The following is a 24,118-nucleotide window of genomic DNA, read 5'->3' as shown; positions in this document are numbered from 1 at the left end:
ACCTGGCACAGAGTAGACACAGAGTTAATACTTCCAAAAATGTGTCAAATCAATGAATGAATGTAGTCATAGATTGCTGGAAGTACAGATAGAATGAGCCCTGAGAGAGGGCCACTGTGGGTCACAGTTCAGAGGTCATTGGGCGCTTTGGAGAAAGTCTTTCAATGGAGGGGTTAAACCCAAACCTACACTTGCTGTTCACTGCGGGGTCCACAGGCTGTCCTGAAGCAGAAGTGGTAAATCTAACCCTGTGTGTCCCTGTCCCATGCAGTACCCACCAGCCACCTGAAACATGGGTGTCCAAATTGAAATGTGCTGCTTGGGGGTGGCGATTCAGGCAGGGGGTAGGGGGCGGCACATGGGAGTTGAAGATGTAGTAGGAAAAAAAGACTGTAAAATAACAAGGTAGAAATTTGTTGATATAATCACATTTGGGGTAGATTGGGTTAAACATACCATGGAAATCGATTTGTACTTTTCTTAAAAATTTTTTTAACGTTTATTTATTTTTGGGACAGAGAGAGACAGAGCATGAACGGGGGAGGGGCAGAGAGAGAGGGAGACACAGAATCGGAAACAGGCTCCAGGCTCTGAGCCATCAGCCCAGAGCCCGACGCAGGGCTCGAACTCATGGACCACGAGATCGTGACCTGGCTGAAGTCAGACGCTTAACCGACTGCGCCACCCAGGCGCCCCGATTTGTACTTTTCTAATGTGGCTACTAGAAAATCTAAATTGCATACACATTATACGTCTATTGGACAGATGTGGTCCACACTACTGTTTTAGAAGCTGGGCAGTGAGGAAAAAAGGAGGTGAAATGATGATGTCTTGAAAGAAATGAGAGATGAAATGAAAACCCTTATTAGTATTATATCAGGAAGAGCTGGCTTTGTAAGATATGGCAGGATGATGCTGCTGGCAGGGGAGGCTGACAGACATGGGGACAGCACAGAAGAGACCCTACAGCCATCAGTGGAGGCGGGAGCGGCCGTGGAGGCATAGGACTCATGGCGAAGTGAGTGGGCACAGGTGGCAAGAGGCTGAAGCCATCACAATCAGGTAGAGCCTGGAGGCACCGGGGGCAACAGGACCTGGATGAACGAGGGGCCAACCAACAGAATGTTGGTATAGCTGTTCCACTGGTGGCCTCATGCCCTTTGACCCCTGACACCCCCAGGTGCAGTATGGTGTCCTTATACCTATAACCAGCTCTCAGGGGAGGGACAGAGGGACAAAGGATAGTGACAGCTCTCAAGGGAGTTCTGAGGGCTTATTTGCGGAAATGGCCAACAAGGAATAAGGAGCCTTAGCAAGTCTTCCTGAGCTGGAAAACGTGGAGGCTGCCTAGCGCACAACCGCATTACCCCATCTGAGGTGTCAGCTTTCCAAGGCAGGGCTACAGTGGACCAGCAGTTTCAGAAATGCTTGCCCTCGGGGCTGGAAGAGGAAGTGGGGCAGACTAACATGGGACCCACTGGGCAGATGGGCAGCGAAGAGCCCTGGACTCCAGTCCAGCCTCTCCACTCGCCTGTCCTCATCCAGCCTCGGCGTGTGTAGCCTCTTCTTCCAGCCCCTCCCAGCCAGCTGCAGATGGAGACGGCTGTGTGCTCCTCAAGAGAATCACACCAACCTCACTAGGATTTGTGCCATCCCCACTATTATTTCCTGATCATCCTGAGGTGACTTTTAATATAAACCCACTCTCTCTGTGTAGCCCAGGAAGCTGCTTCAGGCCAAACTGCTGTGGGACAGACACATCTGAGCAGTGAGACCCTGGGCAAGTTTACCTCAGAATCTACCCTGTCCCCTGAAATGAAATCGGCGAAGACCATGCGTGGGAGCATGATGATTGCCAAAAGCAAGGCGGAGAGCCATGGCTCTGGGTCTCAGAAGCAGCACCACCAGCATGCGTCCGAAACGCCACAGGTACAAACCAGGGTTCCCCAGAAGAGGGGTGGGATCCCTCCGCCTGCCCTTTCTCCTCAGAACCCCTCAGCCATGTCAGCATCATGCCGTTGCTGTGGGGGCCCTCACCAGGTTCATGGTGCAGGTCCTGCAAGGAGAGGTCATCTGGCAGGCGTTCAGCAAGTGACTTTAATGTTATAGGCACTGGATTGAATGCTAACAAAATAAAGATAAAGCAAAATCGCTGCACTTAAGCTGCCCTAAGAGTCTGATGAAGGAGATAACCACACATTCAAATATTTGCAATAAAATGAGATTGGTGACAAAAGAGCTTTGTAAAAGGAATTGGCTTGAACCGCATGAAATTGCCAACATTCAACCATTGGAACGGCAATTTCATATGGCTCAGTCTAATACTAAAGGAATGCTAAGGATGAAACCGTTCATATGAATTGTGGGAGGGCTGCCCAGGGGTCATGGAAGGTCATAAAGTAGTCAGAAAGTTTGCGCCTCAGCCAAGGGACTTTGAGAACAATCTTGGCAGAATAGCAGGTGCTGTGGCCAGACAGTGGATGGCACCGTGGAGAGGTAGGTGATGAGTTGTCGGGGGGAAAGTGGAGTCAAGTGAGTGTAGGCTTCCAAGATGTTTCAAGGAACAAGAAAAGAGACTAGTTGTTAGAGGAGCAAATTTAGGGTTAAGAGAGTTGTTTCTCTGAAAGGAGAAAGGAGGTGGAGGCACAAGCAGGTCTGTAAGGAGAAGAGCTCCTGGAGGAGTGTGAGGTGACAATCCACCCAAGAGGGAATGAGATTCCTGGAGGAGACAGGGAGGAAAGGACTAAGCACAGTCAAAAGGGACGGGGGCCAGCTCCTTCTGGAGTCAGTAAAGGTGAAAACAGATACAGCTGCGTGTGGGGAAGGCAGGTGGAGAGCGGAGGTCAGAGAAGGTCTTTGCTGAGTGGCTCTAAGACGTGTGCAGGATGCAAAGTCTTTGCAGGAAGCATTGAGGAGGTTAGTGTTGCACAGCATGGTTGAGGAGAGTGGCGAAGCACTGATGTGTACACCGGGAGGAATAGAACCAGAAATGGGTGGTGGACGAAAGAAAAGACAGTTCAGAATGCTGATTCTCCAGCCAAGACAGGAAGGCATAACTTCACTGTTTCAAAATTTCCCTAAGCAGTCATTCAGAGGTAGAGAGAGAAGTCATCATTGCAAGGGCACGAGTGTGCTCAGAACAAGGGGCAAGGGAGTTGAGAGTAGTATATGGGAAGTGCAGTATATGGAGAGAAGGAATTAAGAGGAGGGCAGCAGAATGAAACAGGATTCGAGGAAGAGTCTGTGGGTCTTGTTACCATCCAAGAGTGCAGTAGGGAGAGTGGGAGAGGTGGGCGCTTCAGAGGAGGCTGTTGAAGAAAACAGAGTGGAGGTGAAGGCCCTTGCAGGAGAGGACCCACATGTTGGATGGCGCAGGTGGATGGAATGGAAGCCAAGGTCTTCTCACGAGAGGAGGTATGCAGGTTGGATGGGACACTCTGGGGGGCTGAATTTGTGCCAAATAATGCCTCTCATCTTCGTTTCAGTCCCTCCTTCTTCTAACATCTTGAAAATTGGAACCGTCGACTCAGTTTCTTTTGCAGCATCATTTAACCCTCTTTCTCAAGACCAAATATGGTATTCATGGATGAACTAAAACTCATATTTGTATTAAACAGGGTGTCATTTGTATTAAACAGGGAATCATTTTCTTTGATTGGGTTCCATCCATCTGGACAGTGAAGCAAGGCTTTTTAGAATATATCAAAGGCAGCAGAAAACACTAAATCTGATCCCAATCCCCTTGCAATAAATAGGGAACTCAGAGCCTGTTCAAGATCACCCCTGCCCACATGGCTGCTCACACTGCTCCAGTGTGACAGGACTCATGCTTTGGACAACAGTCACTCTGTTGGCATGCTCCACCCACAAATGGCTTTTCAGTTTTCTAAAGCTCTCCTAAAGCATGAACTCTCCAATGACTTAAAGTTTATTTATGTTGCAAGTGGAAAGCAATGTATAATATGTCACATAATAAAGATATGACCGTAATATAAGGTCATTTGTTTATACATCACTGTGTTCTGGGAGAGCACTCCCTGGAAATTCTTATCTTTTGAATGACATTTAATACAACACTCTCATTTCTCAGTCCCATGCCCACCTCAGGTCCTCACTGCCATGGTCATGTTCAAGAACTTGTTCATCGTTACCCATAAATTCCAAGACCTCTAGACCACACATCCTACATCCTGACTACCATCTTCTAACCTTCCAGATGACTTCTATGAGAAGTAACTGGTCCCATCCAAAACTCCAGTCCACATCTTCACTGCCTACCACCCCCTTCACTCCCCATCTTACTCAGTTTGTTATCTGTGTCTGTCACTTTAGGCATTCCCTTGCCCCCTTGCCCTTCATCATACTCTCCAAGCAAAACTTCAGCCGATTCTCCACCTCCTCCATGCAGAGCGGCTGAACACAGCTGGAGACAATCTTCATCTCTCCTGAGTGGTCTTTATTTAAAAATTAAGACCACAAATCTCAAGCGGACCTTTGGTCTGCCCTAGTAAATTTGTCATCCATCTCTTCAAGATAACTATTTTATTGTGGTCGTCACTCTCCAAACCCCTAAGACCGTTTCCTCTTCCTCATTCCCAGCTGATGATCTCTCTTCTGACCCATGGAGGGAGCAGCAACAATGAGAAGACAATCACCATATTCTCCCACCACCAGACCAACGAGCCAGGCTGCACCCTCCCTGCCACAGTCACTGCCCCTGCTCTCATCCTAGGCCCTGCACGTGTGCACTGGACCCCACCCCTTCTCACTCAAGAGCTGAATTCCTGCAGTCATCCCCTTTCCCTCCCATTTGTTTTTTGCCCTATAGATCCTTCTCATCAGCATCTATGCATGCTTTATTACCTCCCATCTTTAAAAACACTGTCCTGACATCACAGATTCCCCCTCCAGCTCTTACCTTGTCCCTCAACTCTTCTTCAGGGCTGTTCCCCCCAAGAATGGCTGCATACCTCCCTCCTCATCCTCAACCCCCATTCTCTCTTTCACCTATTCCAGTGAGGCCTTTGTCCTTACCACCCCACAGATCACTCTTCTCAAGGTCGCTGGCATTCATCTTGCCAGATCCAGTGGCCTGTGTTCTGTCGTCCACCTCACATGACCTCACAGCAGCTGATAAGTCCTCTTCCTGGACGTGCTTCTGGCCAGCACACCACCACGCTCTTCTCCTTCCCCTTTGCCTCATTCGGGACTCCCCCTACTCCTGCAGCTTCTCCACATCCTCCAGATCCATAGGCTTTTGGAATAGGCTAGGACTGAGTCATCTGCTCTTTTCTTTTCGTTATCTACCTTTTCTCTATAGGTGATCTCATCCAGTTTATTAAGTACTTAAATATTTTCAGGATGCGTGTGCCCCTCACATTTCTGTCTCCAACCCCAATTTCTTGCCCAGCTGAGGTTCACACATGCAAACTCACATTCATTATCTCTGTTGAATGGTTTAAACACATCTCAAAATGTATGTGTCTGAAAAGTGACTCTTGCCCCTCACCCAAAACAGAACAAGGCAAAAAATTGTTCTTCCTTCAGTTTTTTTCTTTCTTAATTAATGACTTTGCCATTTTCCCATATGCTCAGACTAAAACCCAAGGGATCATTCTTGGTGCCCCTCTTTCTTTCACATCCTATCCCAAGTCCTAGTGGGATGGAATGTTAGAGAAAGTATCAGCCATTTCTCACCACTTCCACCATGGCATCCTTGTCCCTGCCACCATCATCTCCTGCCTTGACCATGGAGATGTCTAACTAGTCTTCCCGCCTCTGCTCTTTTTACCTCATGCAGCAGGCACAGTGGCCTTTCAGAAATAAAACTCAGATCATTGTCTGCCTAAAACATGCCAACAACTTCCCATAACACTTGGAATAAAATCCAAATTCCTTAGTGGGGTCTGCAAGCCCTGACTATGCCTTAGACTTGAATTAAGCCCGACCCTCTTCCCCATTGCTCACTCAGTACAGTTACACTGGGCTCCCACGTGCTCCCCGGAGCCCATCAAGCAAGGAGCTTGCTGTTCCCTCACAGAAAGACTCTTCTCTCAGGATTTTGTCTCATTCTTTCATATTGTTGTCCAACCCTGTCACTGTTCTCTATGTCCTTACCTCATTCTTTTCTCCCTAGCACTTGTCACTATCTCAGACTATGTGACTGATTTGGATATTCACCTGCTCCTTTTCTGTCTCCTCTATTTGAAATAAGGACCACACAGGCAGCAACATTGCCAGCGTTGTTTGTTGTTGTATCCCTAGTGCTAGAGGGACCCCTTGTACCTCATAGGTGCCCAATATTTGTTGAATGAATAAACAAATGTGTACATATACAAAGCACCTTTCACAGTGTTCCCACTTGAAGCTTAGGCAATTCTTTAAGGAAAACCTTTCATTTTACAAAGCAATCTCCATTTTACAGATGAGGAAATGAGGCCCAGAGAGATTATATGATTTCCACGAGGTCATATGGCTTGTAAGTATGAGAGCTGTTGAGACACCAAGCTGGATTCTAACTCCTGATCTTTCTCCCGCTCGACAGATTTCCTCCAGCCCTCTCCCTTCGGGGCCTGCACAGCGCCGGCTCAGTGTCAGCCCCAGTATTGGAGGTGAGACCGGGCTCGTGAGCTGTGTGCTCCCTGAGGACCTATTCACCCAGATCCTGGCTGATCGCATACAGGTACGTCCGTGCCCACCTGCCCAGAGCTGCACGGCTCACACTCCATCCCTGTGCTGGGACCTGAGATTCCGATCCACGGCCCACCCATGGCGGCTCAGAACCCAGGGGTCTTGGAGAGGAAAGGTGGGCTTCTTCACCCCCAACAGTCATTTGCTCTTGTCCTTTTGACAGCTCTTGTTAGGCAACTGGCCCTGGCGCAGTCTGCTGCCTGAAGTCACTCTCCTTAAAGGACCATTGAGCATGTTACATATTAAAAAAAAAAAAAAATCAGATTCATGATACAGCCCTACAGTGGTATATTAAAAAATCATAACATGAAGCCATGGAAAGTTAGAATTTGGAACCATATTAATTGCTGTAAAAATCTGTTTTCAATGTATTAAGTGAGAAAAGCAGGTTACGAAATAGTATGTACAGCACAATTGCATTTCTATAAAAATATGTCTAAATGTATGTCATACAAACAGTAAAAACTCTCAAAGTGTATTAACTGTGGTTATCTTTGGATAGCAGGATAATGGATTTTTAGTTCTGTTCATACATTTCTGAATTATTTTACAATGCCACATTGCTTTTCAAGTCAAAAAACACAATAACCGTTTCCAGTTAAAAAAAATTGTTTTCATAAGCATTGTACAGTTAAAGAAAAGAAAACAAGATCAGCAGGATTTGGGAGGACACCCCTAAGCCTGTTTGCTGCTTATGGTTTGCAGAGAGCTAAACGGCTCACCAGGTCCTGGAGTTGTCCATTGGCTTTGGCTTTTTCAAAGTAGGCCACGATATTAGTTGCACATTTCAATAGAACAAAATGCGACCTGAGGCTCCCAGAAGAGGAGATGTCATCACAGGAAATTACTCAGGTTAAGGTTTGATGGCTACTGTGTTCACAGTGCTGTCACTCTCAGTTGACTCGAGCAAGGTGAGCTGATAAGTGTGCTGGTGTTTCGTGTACCCAGGTTAAATCACTGGTAAAGCCCAAAGTAAGCCAGCAGAGCAGTGCTACTCGAAGTACTGGTCTTTGATGAAACATGGAGTTTGTGTGGCTTCCTTCATCGACAGTCTTGCTACAAAAACAAAACAAAACAAAACAAAACAAAACAAAACAAAAAAACAGCAGCTGAAATAAATAGTGTTTTTCGTGATGTCATTGATTTACATTCTGGCACAAGATTCTGGTCTCATCAAACACTGGTAGTGATCAGCTCCTGGCCAAGGGTGGCCAGTCTGTGTACCACCCTTTGAGTAACACTGATGTACAACAGAGGCTGCTCCTCAGTGGTTAGTATTACCAAGATCGTTACACACCAAGGCAGTAGCGCCACTGAAAGATCTGAATGGCCCACCTGCTACTGGTGCCCTTGCTGTTACTCTGTGAGGGGGGATACCTTGCCTTTCCCTCCTCTCTGCCTGTTCCTCATGGACCTGCTCAAACCCTCACTTTCACGTTTAGTTTGCGTTCCTTATTTCTGTAGAGATAGGAGAAATCTTATTCTACAAATACGTATGATAAAGCTCTTGCATGACTGATAAAATATTTTTATTTTTCTCTCAAATTTTATAACAGCATGTTGAATGTAGCAGGTGGAAGGGTGGTTTAACGGCATTTACATGGGGGCCTAGTAGGTCAGCAGAGACCATTGCAGCCCCCAGTAAAACCACCCACGAAAGAACAAGCAACTTTCTCCATAGAGAACCCGGTAACTGTGGCCTTAGTTACTGTCTTTTCTCACTCTGGTTTCAGCTGAGTGACTGCTTCCGCGGAGTGGTGTTTGATAGCGTTGAGACCCTCTTTGCTCGGAACCCGGCTATGGCTCTCCTCTGCCTGCTGAAGGCCATTGGCAACCGGGAGCACATCTACGTAATCAACATGGCCCAGGATTACACAGTCATGAAGGCCCAAGAGAAAGCCAAAAAGGAGCAAGAAGGTAAGGCCCCATACTCTTCTGGGCTGCCCTTCCCAAGCCCTAACAGCCCTTTCAACAGAGCCTTACACTTTTTGAAATGCTTCTCCACCACGTTGAGCCATTGTGCAGATGAAACTATTACATCTGCCATGTCATCGGTGCTCACCTCCACCCTGTAAGGTGACCAGAAGTTCTTATTTCTACTTTGCACCCGAGGGAACTGAGGTGCGGCTGACCTGTCGGGAGACTACAGGACAGGGAATGGACCCAGCCAGCTCTTCTTGTAACAGACACGTTTCCCTTCCCCCTAATATCACACTGCATCCCTTCTCATCTTCCCTGAAATCACAACCAACCCATGGGGGACACATCACAAGTCCCATCCTGACTCAGGTGACTGATTAGCTTGTTGGTTTTGTTTAAGGGGACTGTACATTTCCTGCAAACACTGGAAGTGCTCATAAACTTGACAAAACAGCTTCTACATCTTAGCCTCCTGTGTCCATGCACTGCAGCCAACATTCTGTACACTTGAAATGTCTCTAAATGGCACTGTGGGTTATTTAATCCTTACAGTAACCCTCTGGGGATCATTGTCCCCCTTTTACAGACAAGGAAAAGGAGGCTCAGAGACATCAACAGTGTAAGATCACACAGCAAATTAGTAAGGTCTTTATAACTCTGAAACCTTGCTTTTTCCTGTCATTACAACAGTAGCTTGAAAAAAATTTCAGTGATTGAAAATTAAACACACACACACACACACACACACACACACACACACTCAGAGTAATGTTAGCTTGAGTTCCCAATTTAGTCATAAGCAGACCTAGCAAATTCTGGTCCCCAAGGGAGGAGGTGACACTTTCCTCGGGAGGCAGACTCCTGCTCTGGCCTCAGCTCGGTGACATCACTGCCCTTCCTTACTTGGCCTTACCTCTCTTCTGGAAAAATCCAAGCAAATTATAGTGCTTTTTCATTAAGGAAATAATTACAAACTTGAGCTCTCTTAGTTCTTAAACAGAACTGAAAGACTGCTTCCTTACATTCTCATCCAGAGAAAAATTAGGAAGAAAATCCCTGGCAGTGTTCCAGCCTCCGACTTCCTGCTTTTCCAGAAAGCTTATGTCCCCGTTACCATCAACTTGAAATAAAATATCTCTTTTCATTTTTTCATTTACTTGTGGATTGAGGTTTTTCACCATTGCATTATGGGCTCCTCTCCCTGAAATCTTCTGCATTTGAAAAAAGTCCCAAGGCAGCATCCAGTAACAATATTATTATATTCAAATCTAATTTTTATTGAACACTTATGAATTTGCCAGGCACGGGCCTAGATGCTTTAGAGGGTTGCCTATATGATCCCCATGGCAGCCTGTGGAGGAAGAACCCTGATTCTTATCTGTTCCTAGCCCTTGGTAAGTGTCAGAGAAGGATCTTCAGATACACATCTCCGAGCCCAAAGCACAGGCCTACAAGATGTGGAAGTTGTAGAAAAGAATCTGAGAGCCTTTGTGCTGGGCATGACCATGCTTCTGGACCCTACAGAGGGTGTGGAAAATGGTTTCCCTTGGTCTGCAAATGGTTCTGTCACCCTGAGCACTCTGGTGACATATGTTTGTAGTGTATGAAGTTCGTGGGTGCTATATTACTTCCCAGTCACTGCGGTAGCAAATTACAGACTGGATGCCTCCAAATAACACAGACTTGCTGTCTTACATTTCTGGAAGTCAGAAGTCCTTAAAGCGGGGTGTCCACAGGGCTCTGTTTCATTGAAGGCTCCAGGGAGAGAATCCATTTCCTTACCTTCTCAAGCTTCTAGAGGCCACTTGCATTTCTCAGCTCATGGTCCCTACTTCACAGCATTCTGATCTCTGCTTCCATTGCCACATCTCCTTCTCTGACCCTGACCCTCCTGCACCCCTCTTATAAGGACCTTTGTGATTATACTGGGCCCACTTGGATAATCCGGGACAGTCTCCCAGTGCAAAGTCCTTAACTTAATCACACCTGCAAAATCCTTTCCCCCACACCAGGTAGCGTATTCACAGTTCTGGAGATTAGAACATGGACATCTTTGGAACTACTATTCAGTCTAGCACAGATGGAGACCAGTTTTGGAACTGTGTGAGTGAAGGAAGGCCCACCAGAGATCAAGAATGTCCCCGCAGCACCAGAGCCGCCCTTGCCCTGGCGTAGACCCTCCATAGCAAGTGTGGGCTGGGAGCTGAGCCACTGAGGGCCCTGCAGCCAAGGCTGGTGAGTGAGTCACTTTCCCTCACTTTCCTCTCTCTGTTCCCTCCACAGAGAGCAAACGCAGGGAGGCACTTCAGAAAGAGAAGGAGCGTCTCCAAAATATGGATGAGGAAGAATATGATGCCATGACAGAGGAGGAGAAAATCACGTTCAATCGAGAGGTTCAGCAGGCCCTCCGGGAAAGGAAGAAGAGGTCAGAATCAAGGGGTAGTCAGGCTGGAAGTGGTTCCCCCCGGGAGTAACACACAGCCCATCCTGGAGACTGGGATCACCTTCCGGGGGAGCAGCATGACCAAGGGAGACACAGGAGGGTCACCTTCCGGGAGAGCAATGTGACCAAGGGAGACAGGAAGATGACCTGCTAAGAGCAGGAAAACACCTTGACCATCAAGGGGACTGGTTGCTGCAGCCTTTCACGGTTTCTTTCATTGTCCTCCCCGTCCTTCTCTCTGGAGGACATCTGACACTAGAGGGAAGGTTGTATGATATAATGGCAGGGGACTTCTGGCCCCTCTGTTCTCCCAGGGCTCCCACAAGCTTCTCCTGACAACTGCCCTCTAGGTGTGGCTCATCAGCCTCTGTGCTCAGGTGTCCACAGCTGGTGACTGAGGGGCCACTCTGTTGACATAAGCTTAATGGTCGCTCCCCAGAATTCAGTCATTTCTCCTTCCCCAGCCATCATCTTGGCCTTTTGTGGTGTTATCTGTGCCCTGAGTTCTGACCGCCTCTCCCACTTGATCCTCGGCCTGGACAGTTCACCAGAGACCCTGGGCAGTCTCTCAGCCACTTTCTGTGCCCATCACTGGGAACCACACAGGAAAGACTGAATCCCCTCCACACCACATGGGCCCCAGGAGACTCAAGCTATCTCAGATAGCAGTAGAATATATGTCCTTTCTGCCCTCAGACCTTCAAACGTGCTGAGAGAGGAGGGTATATTGCTTACCCTCCATAGAATTCCACACATTGGCAAAGCCAAGATACTTGCCCTACCGTAGAGGGACATAGTCTCTTTCCACCTCCAGACTCCTCCAACTGACCCCAAAAGAGCTTTTATGCCCTCTCTGCCCCCATAGTATGCCCTCATTTCTTCATCTGCATGGTCCCTTGTAAAAATGCCCAGGGGGCGCTGCCTGGTGGCTGGGTCTCAGTTAAACATCTGACTTCAGCCCAGGTCATGATCTCACAGTTCATGAGTTTGAGCCCTGCATCAGGTTCTGTGCTGTCAGCACAAAGCCAGCTTTGGATCCTCTCTCCCCGTCTCTCTCTGCCCCTCCCCCGCTTTCTCGCTCGCTCTCTCTCTCAAAAATAAACATTTAAATAAATAAATAAATAAATAAATAAATAAATAAATAAATAAATAAACAAGCAAGCAAACAAACAAACAAACCCAGTCCTCCAGAGGTATAAAAAATACTAGCTTTGGGATTCCAAAGGAATCTCTTTTCTTTCTCATCCAGGTCATTGCTTTCAGGAATTTATTTCATAGTGGACTTGGAAAATATAAATCTGATCCTCAAAGCTCAGCAATGACTTGTTTGTGTGAGACACACACACACACACACACACATACACACACACGCACACACACACACACACCTAGTAATGATGAGTTGGCTACAGTGGATGATAGAGAATCACAGCAACCAGGAGCAACCAGGGATTCCTAGAAATGAAAACAGATGGGTTTTGTACTTTCAGAAATGCTGTCCCCTCCACTTTTGTTTATATTTGGTGTCCCAGCCTTGGTGCCCCTTCTGCCACTGGCAACAGGGCAGGCCCAGCTGAATCCATAGCAGGAAGGGACAGAGAAAAGAAAGGAATGTGGCTTTCAGATCCACCACCATGGCTCCAAGCTAGCCATTAGGGACTGCTATTTATTTTATTTTTTATTTATTTTTAATTTTTTTTTTTAACATTTATTTATTTTTGAGACAGAGAGAGACAGAGCATGAACGGGGGAGGGTCAGAGAGAGGGAGACACAGAATCTGAAACAGGCTCCAGGCTCTGAGCTGTCAGCACAGAGCCCAACGCGGGGTTCAAACCCACGGACCGTGAGATCATGACCTGAGCCGAAGTCGACCGCTTAACCGACTGAGCCACCCAGGCGCCCCAGGGACTGCTATTTAAAACACCATTTCTTGAGACACCTGAGTGGCTCAGTCAGTTAAGCATCAGACTTCGACTCGAGTCATAATCTCATGGCTCATGAGTTCAATCACTGCTTCAGGCTCTGTGCTGACAGCTCTCTCTCTGCCCCTCCCCCACTCACACTCTGTCTGTCTGTCTCTCAAAAGTGAATAAACGTTAAAAAATAAATAAATAAAACACTGTTTCTGTTCTAATGTTGTCTGAACATTAGATGTAACAAGTATAGGAAGCTGAGCCACATCTGAACTGGTATCAGAACAATCTTTGCAAGTTACTTTTTGAAAACTGCTAACATCAAGCTATTTTCAGCCCTTGCCTTGCTCTCCTATGAAAGAAGATTGATATACAGATTGAGTGTTCCTCTTAGTTGAGTTTGAGGTGATCAGTTTTGCTGAATGACTTTTCAGAGACCCTACTTTCTTTCTTTCCTTTCTTCCCTTCTTCCCTCCCTCCCTGTCTTCCTTCCTTCCTTCCTTCCTTCCTTCCTTCCTTCCTTCCTATTTACCCACATTATTTACCCACATTTCTTTACCTGCATTTCATTCTTCTTATGCCCGAGAAAGCTCTGCCCATGTCCCTCCACTGGACACGCCCAGTTAGGGGGAGTGGACAGGAGAGGCTCTAAACTCTGTTTTCTCTGCTTGGTTTGATGAAGGGAGCTGGAGAGGCTGGCAAGGGAGATGCATGAAAAGAAGTTACAGCAGGAGCTTGAGCGGCAAAAGGAAGAAGATGAGCTAAAACGGAAGGTCAAAAGGCCAAAGCAAGGACCAGTAAAGGAGGAACCTCCCACAAAGAAATCTCAAACAGCAAACCGGCAGGTAGCAACCCTCTCTTGCTCCTTAGCAAGAAGCAGAACAGAGAGAGCATACATTGTAACCAGCCCATCAATCCAGTACTTTCCCTTCCACAAAATTGACCTGATACTGTTTGGATTTTGCAGTGGAGCAGAAGGTAGGAGGGAAGGGGCCAACATTTGTCACAGGCTGATTGTGTGCCAGGATCCCTGGCTGCCCTTTATGTAATTCTGTCATTTTGGCCTCCCTCCCATCCTGTGAGGTTCAGAGCCATGAACCCTGCCTGGGGTTGAAAGAGACAAAGTCGTGGGTATCAGACCTCCCCCAGTTACGTCTGACCACAGTCATTGTACTTTCCACTGTACCCCGCCCTCCCCGTAAGTCCCCTGGATGGTGCTGAATGGGCTGGTATTCACAGTTTGCTCAGTAAGCCACAAAGTCAGTAGAGCCCCGGTGTTCAACCAACAGCTTATCTTGACAATGGTCAAGGAAGGCACTGCAACATAAGCTTGTCCTTGCAGACAACTAGTGATAGTTTACCAGCCTGCCAAGCTTAGCAGTCACATCTCTGGGGCCATGACCCAGGAAGGCAGAACAGCCAACACAGCACCAAGGGTGGTGCTCACAGCCAGGGAGGGTAGCTAGCCAGCTGGTGGGCACAGTGACTATTTCAGCACTGGATGCTCTGAGGGTGAAGCTAAAGCCAGACAAGCCAGACTCCCAGACAAGATGCAGACTGGTCCCAGTAGATGAGCAAGGCACAGTGACCACATCTGAGCAGACACAAGGGCAGAGGAATTAGGCTTCAGCGGCCACAGTCAGGTAGAGCTCAGGAAGGAGCAGGGTCTGAGCGTGCAGAAATGGCCCAGGCTTGGGAGCAGAACCAAGCACAAGGAGCAAGAAGGCCTGGACTCTCTGCTGTACCTGGCCTCCGGCTGCTCTGTGCTGGGCTTCTGCAACCTTCCAAGGGCAAGACCTCCCTGCCCCTCTCTGGCCGCTCCTTCCACACAAAGTCCTCTGCCTGAAATCTGTTGTCCGGACAGAACTTTCGGTGTCTTGGCAGTGACTCTACTGACAGTGGAGAAAGACACAGTAGTAGCCAAGCCCCTCCCCTCCATACTCAACTAGGTGAGTGACCCCTCCAGGGGACAGCTCTACCCAGCACTGACCTCCTAGCTGCGTTGGAGATGAGACAGAGGAGTGGTACGGTGAGGCGCTGAGGCAAGGGGGAAGCCAACCCAGCGAGCCTGCCTCAGAGCCCAGCTTTGTGGAGGAGGCGCACTTTCAGGCAGGAAAGGGGGTTCTGGGCTGCTCTGCAGGCAGTGAACATTCGGCTAGACTTCATGTCATCAAAGAATGAACAAAAACCTCTGGGGCCTCCCCAAGGATTCCATCCAGAGGGGAAGAAAATCAGAGCCCACAAAGCAAGTTTAAAAGGGCAGGAGAAAAAGAATGAAGTTGGTTTCTCTAGGCCAGGTTAATTAAATAAATAGGTATTTTTTAAAAGCCAGGGCACAGTCAAATTCTTAAACTCCTGTTTGTTCCCCACGAAGGACCGTGGAGAGGATATTTTAACAAGGACCCCCCAAGATGACACAGACACAGACATAGCCCCTGGGTCTATAAGAGGCACCTGGGGCTCTGTGAGGCCTTCTTTCAAAACACAATATCCTCTTGCTCTCATTTATGCCATTGTTCTCCAGTAAAGAAATGTTTTAAGCATGTTTTATGTGTTTTGCCTCCTAGATTCTTACTTTTTCCAAACTAGATGTCAAGATGGATGCAGTAGAAAGGAAAGTATCCATCAGGGAGCAGTTAACCGAGGAGGAACTGACAAAGAAGAGAAGGAACCAACTGGCAGACCCTCACGTGGTTGGGTCTCCCCTTGTCCAGGAGCCAGAGGACAGTGAGGGGGACCTCCTGAAGGATGCTGCCAAGCACCTGGCCCACAAGTTTAAGACCTATGAGCTGACTCTCAAGGATGTTCAGAACATCCTCATGTACTGGGACCGGAAGCAAGGCATTCTGCTGCAACACATGGGCACCGAGGACATACCCCACGAGGCTGATGACCAGCGCCAGGTTCCTTCGGGTGGGCGCCGAGGCCGCAAGGACCGGGAGAGGGAGCGTGCAGAGAAGGAGAGAGCCGAGAAGGAGCGCCAGGAGCGGGAGAAGGCTGAGAGGGAGCGTCTGGAGAAGCTCCGGGCTCTGGAGGAGCGGAGCGATGGAGGAGAGGCTGATGGGGAGGAGGACCATGAGGGGAAGAAGGATCTAGGCGTGCCATTAATAAACATCCAGACACCTGACATGGAAGGCTTGAACTGGAAGCAGGCCCTGGACAATGACAGGCTTCCCAAAGGGGATCAGGTACAGACTCTTTTCCAGGATGCAGATGTAATGAATGGGGTAGCAGGTATTGTACTAATTACCATTAAGGTGTTTCTTTCTGTATCCCCTTAATTCCGTTAATCTCTGATTAATCCCTTGGATATAAGACAACAATGGCTAAAAGGACCTATTTCTAGGTGAAAAATCCATAGAAAGCTCCACAGATCTAAATTACTCTATCTGACCTCATAAAAAACTGTCTATAGGGTTGATTTTTAATATCGATAATACTGGTGTTGCAGGCTGGCAAGGTAGGTACGCTGTAGGGTGAAGCAAGAGGCTCAACTACTTTAAAATCTTGTTCCCACAAGTTCTTATAGTGACAGAAATCATACTATTTATCAGATAGCCTTTTGGCCCTAGAAAATACTGCGTATCCAGAAGCCTCTTGGGTAATGGTTTGAAGGAGACAGTTACTATAGCCTTTTGTCTGAGGAAGAACTTCTGTAAAGCACCAGAAAGCAAATAGTTTAGGCTGCGGGTCATACAGTCTCTGTCACAACCACCACCAACATATAAATCAATGATTTTGTTCCAATACAACTTCATTTACAAAAGCAGGGAGCAGGCCAGACTTGACCAGGGGGACACAGTTTGCTGATCTCTGGTTTCGTCTATAAGAAATTAGACACAATCAGGGGCGCCTGGGTGGCGCAGTCGGTTAAGCGTCCGACTTCAGCCAGGTCACGATCTCGCGGTCCGTGAGTTCGAGCCCCGCGTCGGGCTCTGGGCTGATGGCTCAGAGCCTGGAGCCTGTTTCCGATTCTGTGTCTCCCTCTCTCTCTGCCCCTCGCCCGTTCATGCTCTGTTTCTCTCTGTCCCAAAAATAAATAAACGTTGAAAAAAAAAAAGAAATTAGACACAACCTTAACAAGGAGAGAACAGAGCCTGGGAGGGATGTATGGCAGGTAAGGGCTAATGGGAAGACACGGGTAATTCTGCAAGGGGGCACATTAGGGTGTGGTTTGGCCCCACAGCAGCAGGCCAGGCGGGCCAAAGGGCAGAAGACCGTTGGAGGACACAACACCACTGGTTTTACAGTTCCGCCTCCACTCAGCCTTAGATAAGGCATCATGGCCGTTTTTCCCCTAGAATTATGTTTTTTTTTAAAAAAAGAACATCTTCTCATCTTGCTTTGTGCTCCAGTACTATAGCCAAGATGATCTGCCTGCCTTTTTGTTTTCTCTCCACACTCCAAGCCACAGGTTAGACTGTTGGTTATAAAGTTCTTTAACCCTGGCTCTATTAATTTAACAATTGGTACAAACTGTTCATTCCTTTCCCTCGCAGACATTCAAACCCTGGGAGTTAACGCTAGCTAAGCATTAGGTCTTTAGCCACCTGCCCTGCAGGTTAGAAACCCAGGATTCCATGAAGACTGTTGCCTGCTTGGCCTAATAGCCCATTTGGTCCACAGAACGGGTGCTCTGGTGGGCTGTAACACCATTGTGATGATGACAAATCTAGAGATAGCATGCTTATTCTGAGGTGCTCCATGCTGAGAAGGAAGTTGCTGCTAAATTTTAAAGGCATCTGCTCTGGAAGATGCTCCTTCAGTATATATATATGAGAGCAGAAGGGGAGAATGCTGTAGGAATGAATGTTCTCTTTGGTTTCTTTTTGACTTCTCTCTTCCTTCCCATCCTTTACCCCATTCCCAGAACCTTGGCTTTTTTTTTCTTTGCCATATTTGACCTGCTCTGACCCTATCTTTCAGCATTAGAAGGAAAGAACATTTAAAGGTGAAAGAACAATTAACACGGGATCTGAAAACAGATGGAACAACTCTGTACTATAGACATCAGAGCCTTAAGAGCTAGTCTCTAAAACGTAGTTTTGAGTGCCTACTATGTGCTAGGCCCTGTGCTATATTGTCCTGGTTCTTGTCCCAGTGGAGTTTATGTAACATCCAGCTGCAGAGACAGACACGGAAGGGTGACCAGGGCCATGATGAGAGAGGTACAGGGAGCGTGCAGCCACAGCAAGTGCCCCAGCCTGGTCTAGGGGTGTGGGGATCTAGAAAAACCTACAGAGCTGTGTCAGAGGTCTTTCACACCCCTCCCCTGACAGATGCGCATAGCAGGGGCATCTCCCAAGAATGTTGAGGAAAAGACAGGAGGGTCTGAACCACCCTGTGCTCACTCAGGGAGGAGCTGGGGGAACCCTACCCTGTGCATAGGAAATTAACCATGGGCTTTTCCTTTAGATCCTGGACATCTTGGGTCTGGGTTCCTCTGGCCCACCCATCCCACCTCCGGCCTTATTCTCAATCATCTCCCACCCCCTGAAGCGGCTGCCTCCGGCCACAACAGAAATCCTGAAGCATTTTGTGTTTGTAATGCCACCACCTGAAGAGCTCTCCCTGCAGGAGGAGAAAAGAGAAGGGGAAGCAGAACCAGAGCTTTCAAGCACTGTGAGCTCTGCAAAGGTAAGGAGCAAGCCAGCTGCTTGCCCTCCTGACCTTGGCAGGAATTCAGATGGGCAGACAGAGGCCACTTTCCACGTGGTCAAAAATTGAGTACAGCGTTGGCTGTCATGCTCACTGATGTGTTTGCCTTTGACTCATCAGGGGTCCTGCCTGGGGACCCCGCATGAGCCTCTCTCAAAATGGCTCATTCTCATCTTCCACCCTTTCCAGCCCCGTGGGATGGTCTAGGGAACCTGTTGAATTGCTCTGAAGCTTATGTGTGAGAAACAATTAAGCAAGACCAGCTCTTTTAGAAAAAAGATATTAGAATGTATTGGGAAGCTAAGGTAGTTCACACAGGGCATGAGAATACAAGAATCAACAGACACGAATTAAGGGAAGACACAGCACTAGAAAAAGGACAGGTTACCAAAGAATTTATCAAGGGAAGATTAGATATTTTGGTAAACTCACTTTTTATCTCTTTATTGGCACAAGGCGGTAAAATTAATTCCAGCTGGGTTAAAAATATAAGCAATCTGAGGGCACCTCAGCTCATTCGGTTGAGCATCCAACCCTTGATTTCAGCTCAGGTCATTATCTCACTGTGAGTTTGAACCTAGCATCGAGCTTCATGCTGACAGCATGGAGCCTGCTTGGGATTCTCTCTCTCTCTTTCTCTCTCTCTGCCCCTCCCCTACTCTCTCTCTCTGTCTCTCAAATCAATGAGCCTTTAAAAAATTCAAAATATAAGCAATCCAAATGAAATCATATAAAAGTAAAAGAAAATAGATATGTAATTAATAGAATAAATCACAAAGGAAAAATAGATTTGACCAATAATATGCAGAAGGTATATATATTAAGAACTATAGATGGGCTTTTTGTTCCCAGAGGAGTGTGGTGGCCCCAAATTTGAATCTCTCCACACAGCCTCCTACAAAACATACACCCCAGCAAGAATAATAAAATCACCTGGGGGTGCCTGGCGGGGGGGGCTCCGTCAGTTGAGCATCCGACTTCCACCCAGGTCATGATCTCGCGGTTCATGAGATTAAGCCCCACATCAGGCTCGGTGCTGACAGTTCAGAGCCTGGAGCCTGCTTCAGATTCTGTGTCTCTCTCTCTCTCTTCCCCTTCCCAGCTCATGCTCTGTCTCTCTCTCAAAAAAATAAATAAATAAGTAAATAACAACATTTAAATAAATAAATAAAATCACTTATAGGCTCTGCCTAAGGCTCAGTTAGGTGAAGAGACTGCCCCAAACTGCTATTTACAAGTAAGAAACTGTCATCTGAGGGACACCTGGATGGCTCAGTCAGTTGAGCATCTGACTTCAGGTCATAATCTCGCAGTTCGTGAGTTCAAGCCCCATATCTGGCTTGCTGCTGTCGGTGAGGAGCCAGCTTTGGATCCTCTGTCCCTGTCTCTCTGCCCCCTCCTCTCTCTCTCTCTTTCTCTTTCTCTCAAAAATAAATAAACATTTAGAAAAAAAAGAAATCATCATCTGAGATCAGCAGCATGCATAGGCAGGCCTTTCTAGAACAGAATCCAAATAAAAAAGATTAAAAAATTGCCAACATCAGAGGTGACTATGACACCAAACTCTTTCCTTAAAATGAGCCGCAAACAGAAAAAGATTAAGCATTCTCTAACTTACATTTTAGGAGGAACTCTAGTTCATCCCCAATTAGCAGAAGAAAGTTCTTCATTCTGGAAGAATGGCAACTAAAACTATAAAAAGAAGAGTAGAATTAGAAAAACACAGGGCGCCTAGGGGGCTCAGTCGCTTAAGCGTCCGACTTCGGCTCAGGTCATGATCTCACGGATCATGAGTTTGAGGCCCGCATTGAGCTCTCTGCTGTCAATGCAGAGCCTACTTCTGACCCTCCGTTCCCCGCCCCCCTCGGCTCCTCCCCAGCTCTTGCACACATGCTCTCTTTCTCTCTCTCAAGAATAAACTTTTTTTAAAAAAGAAAGAAAAACACTATTCTGTTATCCCCAGAAAAGTATTAATTGAGGAGCACCAACTTATACAAAACAAAAAGCAGTACTTTGTTGGGGAACAAGATGCGCACCGCGAGCCCAGAGCATCATCCCACAGGTGACTAGCCAGCTGCAAAAGGAAAAGCCCACTTTACCGTGGCCACGTCTGGCGGGCAGCACTCCAGCCACGTGAACACACTGCGTCTGTAATCGTGGGTCGACATGGCATTTTGTCCCTCATTATGATGGAGTGTGATATATACCGCATCCTCTATGAATCAAATCAAGCTTTGAGGCCTAATTTTTGTCTTACAAAAAATACAGGGAATAAAGGAATACGTGAAATGACCCTCTAAGAATAGTCAGAAAATTTCAGAGTTTGGAATATTCTATCGGAACACGGGTCTGGTCTGTCCCAAAAATCAATGTCATTGGGAGGAGATGAGGGGTGTAGAGTAAAAGATACTAAGAAAACACAACAAAATGCATATGGGAGCATATCCCCTGCAGCTTCGAGCTTTCTCTAGGCTTTGGCCTCCTCCTCGGGGAATGGGATGCCAGGGAAAGCTCTGGACTCCTCTCCAGCCTACTCCTCTTCTCTGCTAGGATAGTTGGCTGGGCCCTCCCCTGCTCTAGGCAGCCACCAGCATCCTGGACCTGCAGCGCGGCCATCCCAGACAGCAGGCATGTTGTAGTTGTCTCTGTTCGTGTGTATGCAGATGAGTATTTAAGACCTCGTGCTTGTTCTTAATCAAGGCGCAGGAGGAGCAGACCACCTCCTCCAAGGGGAGCAGACAGAAACTGAAAGAAAAGGCAGATCAGGTCCGAGACACTCAGAAGGACAAACGTCGCATGGCCTTCAGCAGGAAGGTCTTTTCTGGGGCAACGTCTGGAGCCATTGCCCCCCTGTCAGACACGGAGCAGAACAGCTTCTCTGGGCAGTTGTCTCAGGAGAAGTTTACCAGGTGGGCCTCTGGACCACCCGGGGGTGGGGGTAGTTTTGAAGCCCAAATAGAGGGTGTGGCTGACACAGTGCCCGAGGGGAGAAGGGCCGTCCTGCCTGCGGGACCCTCTGCGTGATTGTGCCCAACCCTGGCAGGCGGGGACACCTCCCAGGCAGCTGTCCTGCCTGCTCCTGCCCCAGAGGAAGCCTTCTCTCTTTAAAAGCCCCATGGTCGTTGGCAGGCTGAACCATTTCCGGTGGATCGTGCCAGCCAACGGTGAGGTGACCTTACGAATACACTTCTCTTCTGCTGACCTTGGGAACTTTGACCAGACATTTAACTTTGAGATCCTTGGGACTCACCGCCAGTACCAGCTTTACTGCCGAGGCGTGTGCAGTTACCCGTACATCTGCCAAGACCCAAAGTAAGTCCATTGTACTTTGAAAGAGAGAGTTGACAGAAACACTTTCGTTTTCCCACTTGGCACTTTGAGCAAGGTAGCTCTCCCTACCAATGTGGGCCCGGGTTTGCCAGCTGTACTGGGCATCAGTGTCTTGGACACTTGCAAAGCCACAGGAATGTCATATGCCATGAAACTGAGCTACGGAGCACGTCAGTAGATGTCAGGCCGGCAAAATGTCCTCCTCTGGTGAGTTAGTTGGCTTATTTAACTACTGAGCTAATTTAGGCAGATTCGGTATGTACCATCAGACTTTTTCTCCTGTAATATCACTAAATGTGTGAAAGTCCACAAGCGGACTTTTATTCTGAGCTATCAAACACCACTGCGCCCCTTATGCACAACATAAGCTACCAAACACCACTGCACCCCTTATGCACAACAGTCACCTGGCTGAGCAAGCTAGTGACACAACCCCTCTAGGGGAAGAGGCCTTTTATAGCTTGTCCACCAGGAAGATGTTTTTTGCAATTCTCGCCAGGAGGCCACACTGGACAAGGAACTCAGAAGCTAGCTAATGTCCAGAACTAGTTTTCCATAGGGGTTGTTTTTGTAGCCGGGCACCCTAGAACAGGAAATCTAGCTCAGCTCTATCATCAGCCCCTCATTATTGAAGACTCCACTGGGAATCTTTTTTCTCAAGTTCAAACCATTCTATCATCCCAGGGGTGGTGGGAGGGAGGGAACAGGACCAAAGGCTCAACTCAGGTCCTCAAATTAAGAATCATTCTGTCTCCAGACACCTGAACCCTTTGCTGAACAGGGAATATTGGGTTCATGTAAACATCAAGTGGAGGCATCGAACTTCCACTCAGAGAGCCTCTCTTCCTCTTTTCTTCCTCTGTGTTCAGAGTGGTATTTCCTGAGCGGAAGACAGACATGAAGACAAATGAGGTCATCTTTAAGAAGTATATTATGAGCATGGAGAAGTTTTACTTTGGGCCACTGCTTTGTGGAAAATCAAGAGATAAGTAAGTGTTCCATTATTTCAAAACAGATTTCAGACTCCAAGTTGGACTCATGAATAATAGTGCAAAGCAGGATTGCCATGTGGATGTAGTTTTTATAAGGCTGCCCCAGTTAGCTCTGAGCCACAACTCAGGAGAACTGGGTTCTTGTGCCCCGAGTTCCTACTAAGCACCCAGATGAATGCGGACACCATCTTCCCAGATGGAAAATCCCAGAGGAGGACCAGTTTTGTTGGAGAAAGGGTAGGATCAAGAGTTCACTTTGCGATATGTTGTTTGAGATGCTTAGGAAGTATAGCTAGTAGCCACAGAAAGCAAGGAATAAGCTCTGTGGTTTTTGTTCTCAGAGGACATCCGTGGGATACAACAACATGGAGACCATAGGGGCCTTAGCAAGGGTCCTTTTAGGGATTTCTGAGGATGAAACCCAAGCAAAGTGAGTTGAGGAGTCAGTGGCTGGTAAAAGGAGGGAGATGGAGTGTGAAGATAGTTCTTTGGAAAGCTTGACTGTGAAGAAAGAGAGGCAGTCAAGGATGAGAGGGAGACATGGAGTCCAGGGAACACTGCTCACACACTGTTGTTCTTATGATGTTGGGATGCCAAGAGGACACAGGGAGGAAGAGGTCAGAGTTTTGAGAGAAAGTAAGGGCCATCAGTGGTACAGCTCCCTGAGACTACACAATGGGATACAGAGATGCTGTTCTTGCCAAGAAGAGGGGCCACCACCTCCTACTAGGAGAAAGGAAGGCAGATGGCTTCAGGTGCAGATTTGGTCGAAACAGTGAGAAGGTTCCCATGCAACCGTCTATTTTCTCCGTGACACATTTTCAAGGTCATCCCTAACAGGGAGGGAAGTGGAGGGAAGATAAAATTGTTGAGAAAATGTAGAGCAGAGTAAAGAGTTTTTGTGGAAAGCTGGGGAGGTAGAATACTAGAGAAACAGATTAAAGTTGTCAGGCAAAATTGGGTGCCCCAGGTGAGGGTGATGGCCATACATTTCTAGTGAGACCAGTTTGTTCGGTCACATACAAACTTCCCATTGTGTAGGCAGGGAGGTTAAGACCAAAACTGGACCCAGTTCTAGCCACGTCTTAATTCAGTCTAGCATTGACTGTGATAAGTAGAGAATGTTTCTGTTCTCACTGACTTGGTGCAACTAACGAGCCCTCTTTGTTCT

At 47.5% G+C, this 24,118-nt stretch overlaps 1 protein-coding gene across 3 annotated transcripts in view; it reads left to right on the top strand.

Moving 5' to 3' along the window:
* The window catches only part of HYDIN (HYDIN axonemal central pair apparatus protein), a 378,288-nt gene that overhangs the window by 273,861 nt on the left and 80,309 nt on the right, over positions 1 to 24,118 (top strand). For all 3 annotated transcript variants that reach the window (XM_032591379.1, XM_030298918.1, XM_032591380.1), the window contains exons 41-50: positions 1,718 to 1,929; positions 6,545 to 6,682; positions 8,424 to 8,607; positions 10,894 to 11,035; positions 13,650 to 13,812; positions 15,535 to 16,155; positions 18,383 to 18,604; positions 21,326 to 21,534; positions 21,755 to 21,937; positions 22,825 to 22,944. In XM_032591379.1, the coding sequence (XP_032447270.1) occupies positions 1,718 to 1,929; positions 6,545 to 6,682; positions 8,424 to 8,607; positions 10,894 to 11,035; positions 13,650 to 13,812; positions 15,535 to 16,155; positions 18,383 to 18,604; positions 21,326 to 21,534; positions 21,755 to 21,937; positions 22,825 to 22,944 (2,194 nt within the window). The remainder of the gene's footprint in view (positions 1 to 1,717; positions 1,930 to 6,544; positions 6,683 to 8,423; positions 8,608 to 10,893; positions 11,036 to 13,649; positions 13,813 to 15,534; positions 16,156 to 18,382; positions 18,605 to 21,325; positions 21,535 to 21,754; positions 21,938 to 22,824; positions 22,945 to 24,118) is intronic.

Source organism: Lynx canadensis, chromosome E2 (genome assembly GCF_007474595.2).
Source record: "Lynx canadensis isolate LIC74 chromosome E2, mLynCan4.pri.v2, whole genome shotgun sequence".
Classification (NCBI taxonomy): Eukaryota; Metazoa; Chordata; class Mammalia; order Carnivora; family Felidae; genus Lynx; species Lynx canadensis.
Note: the sequence above shows the minus strand (reverse complement) of the source record. Positions and strands in the feature narration are given on the sequence as shown.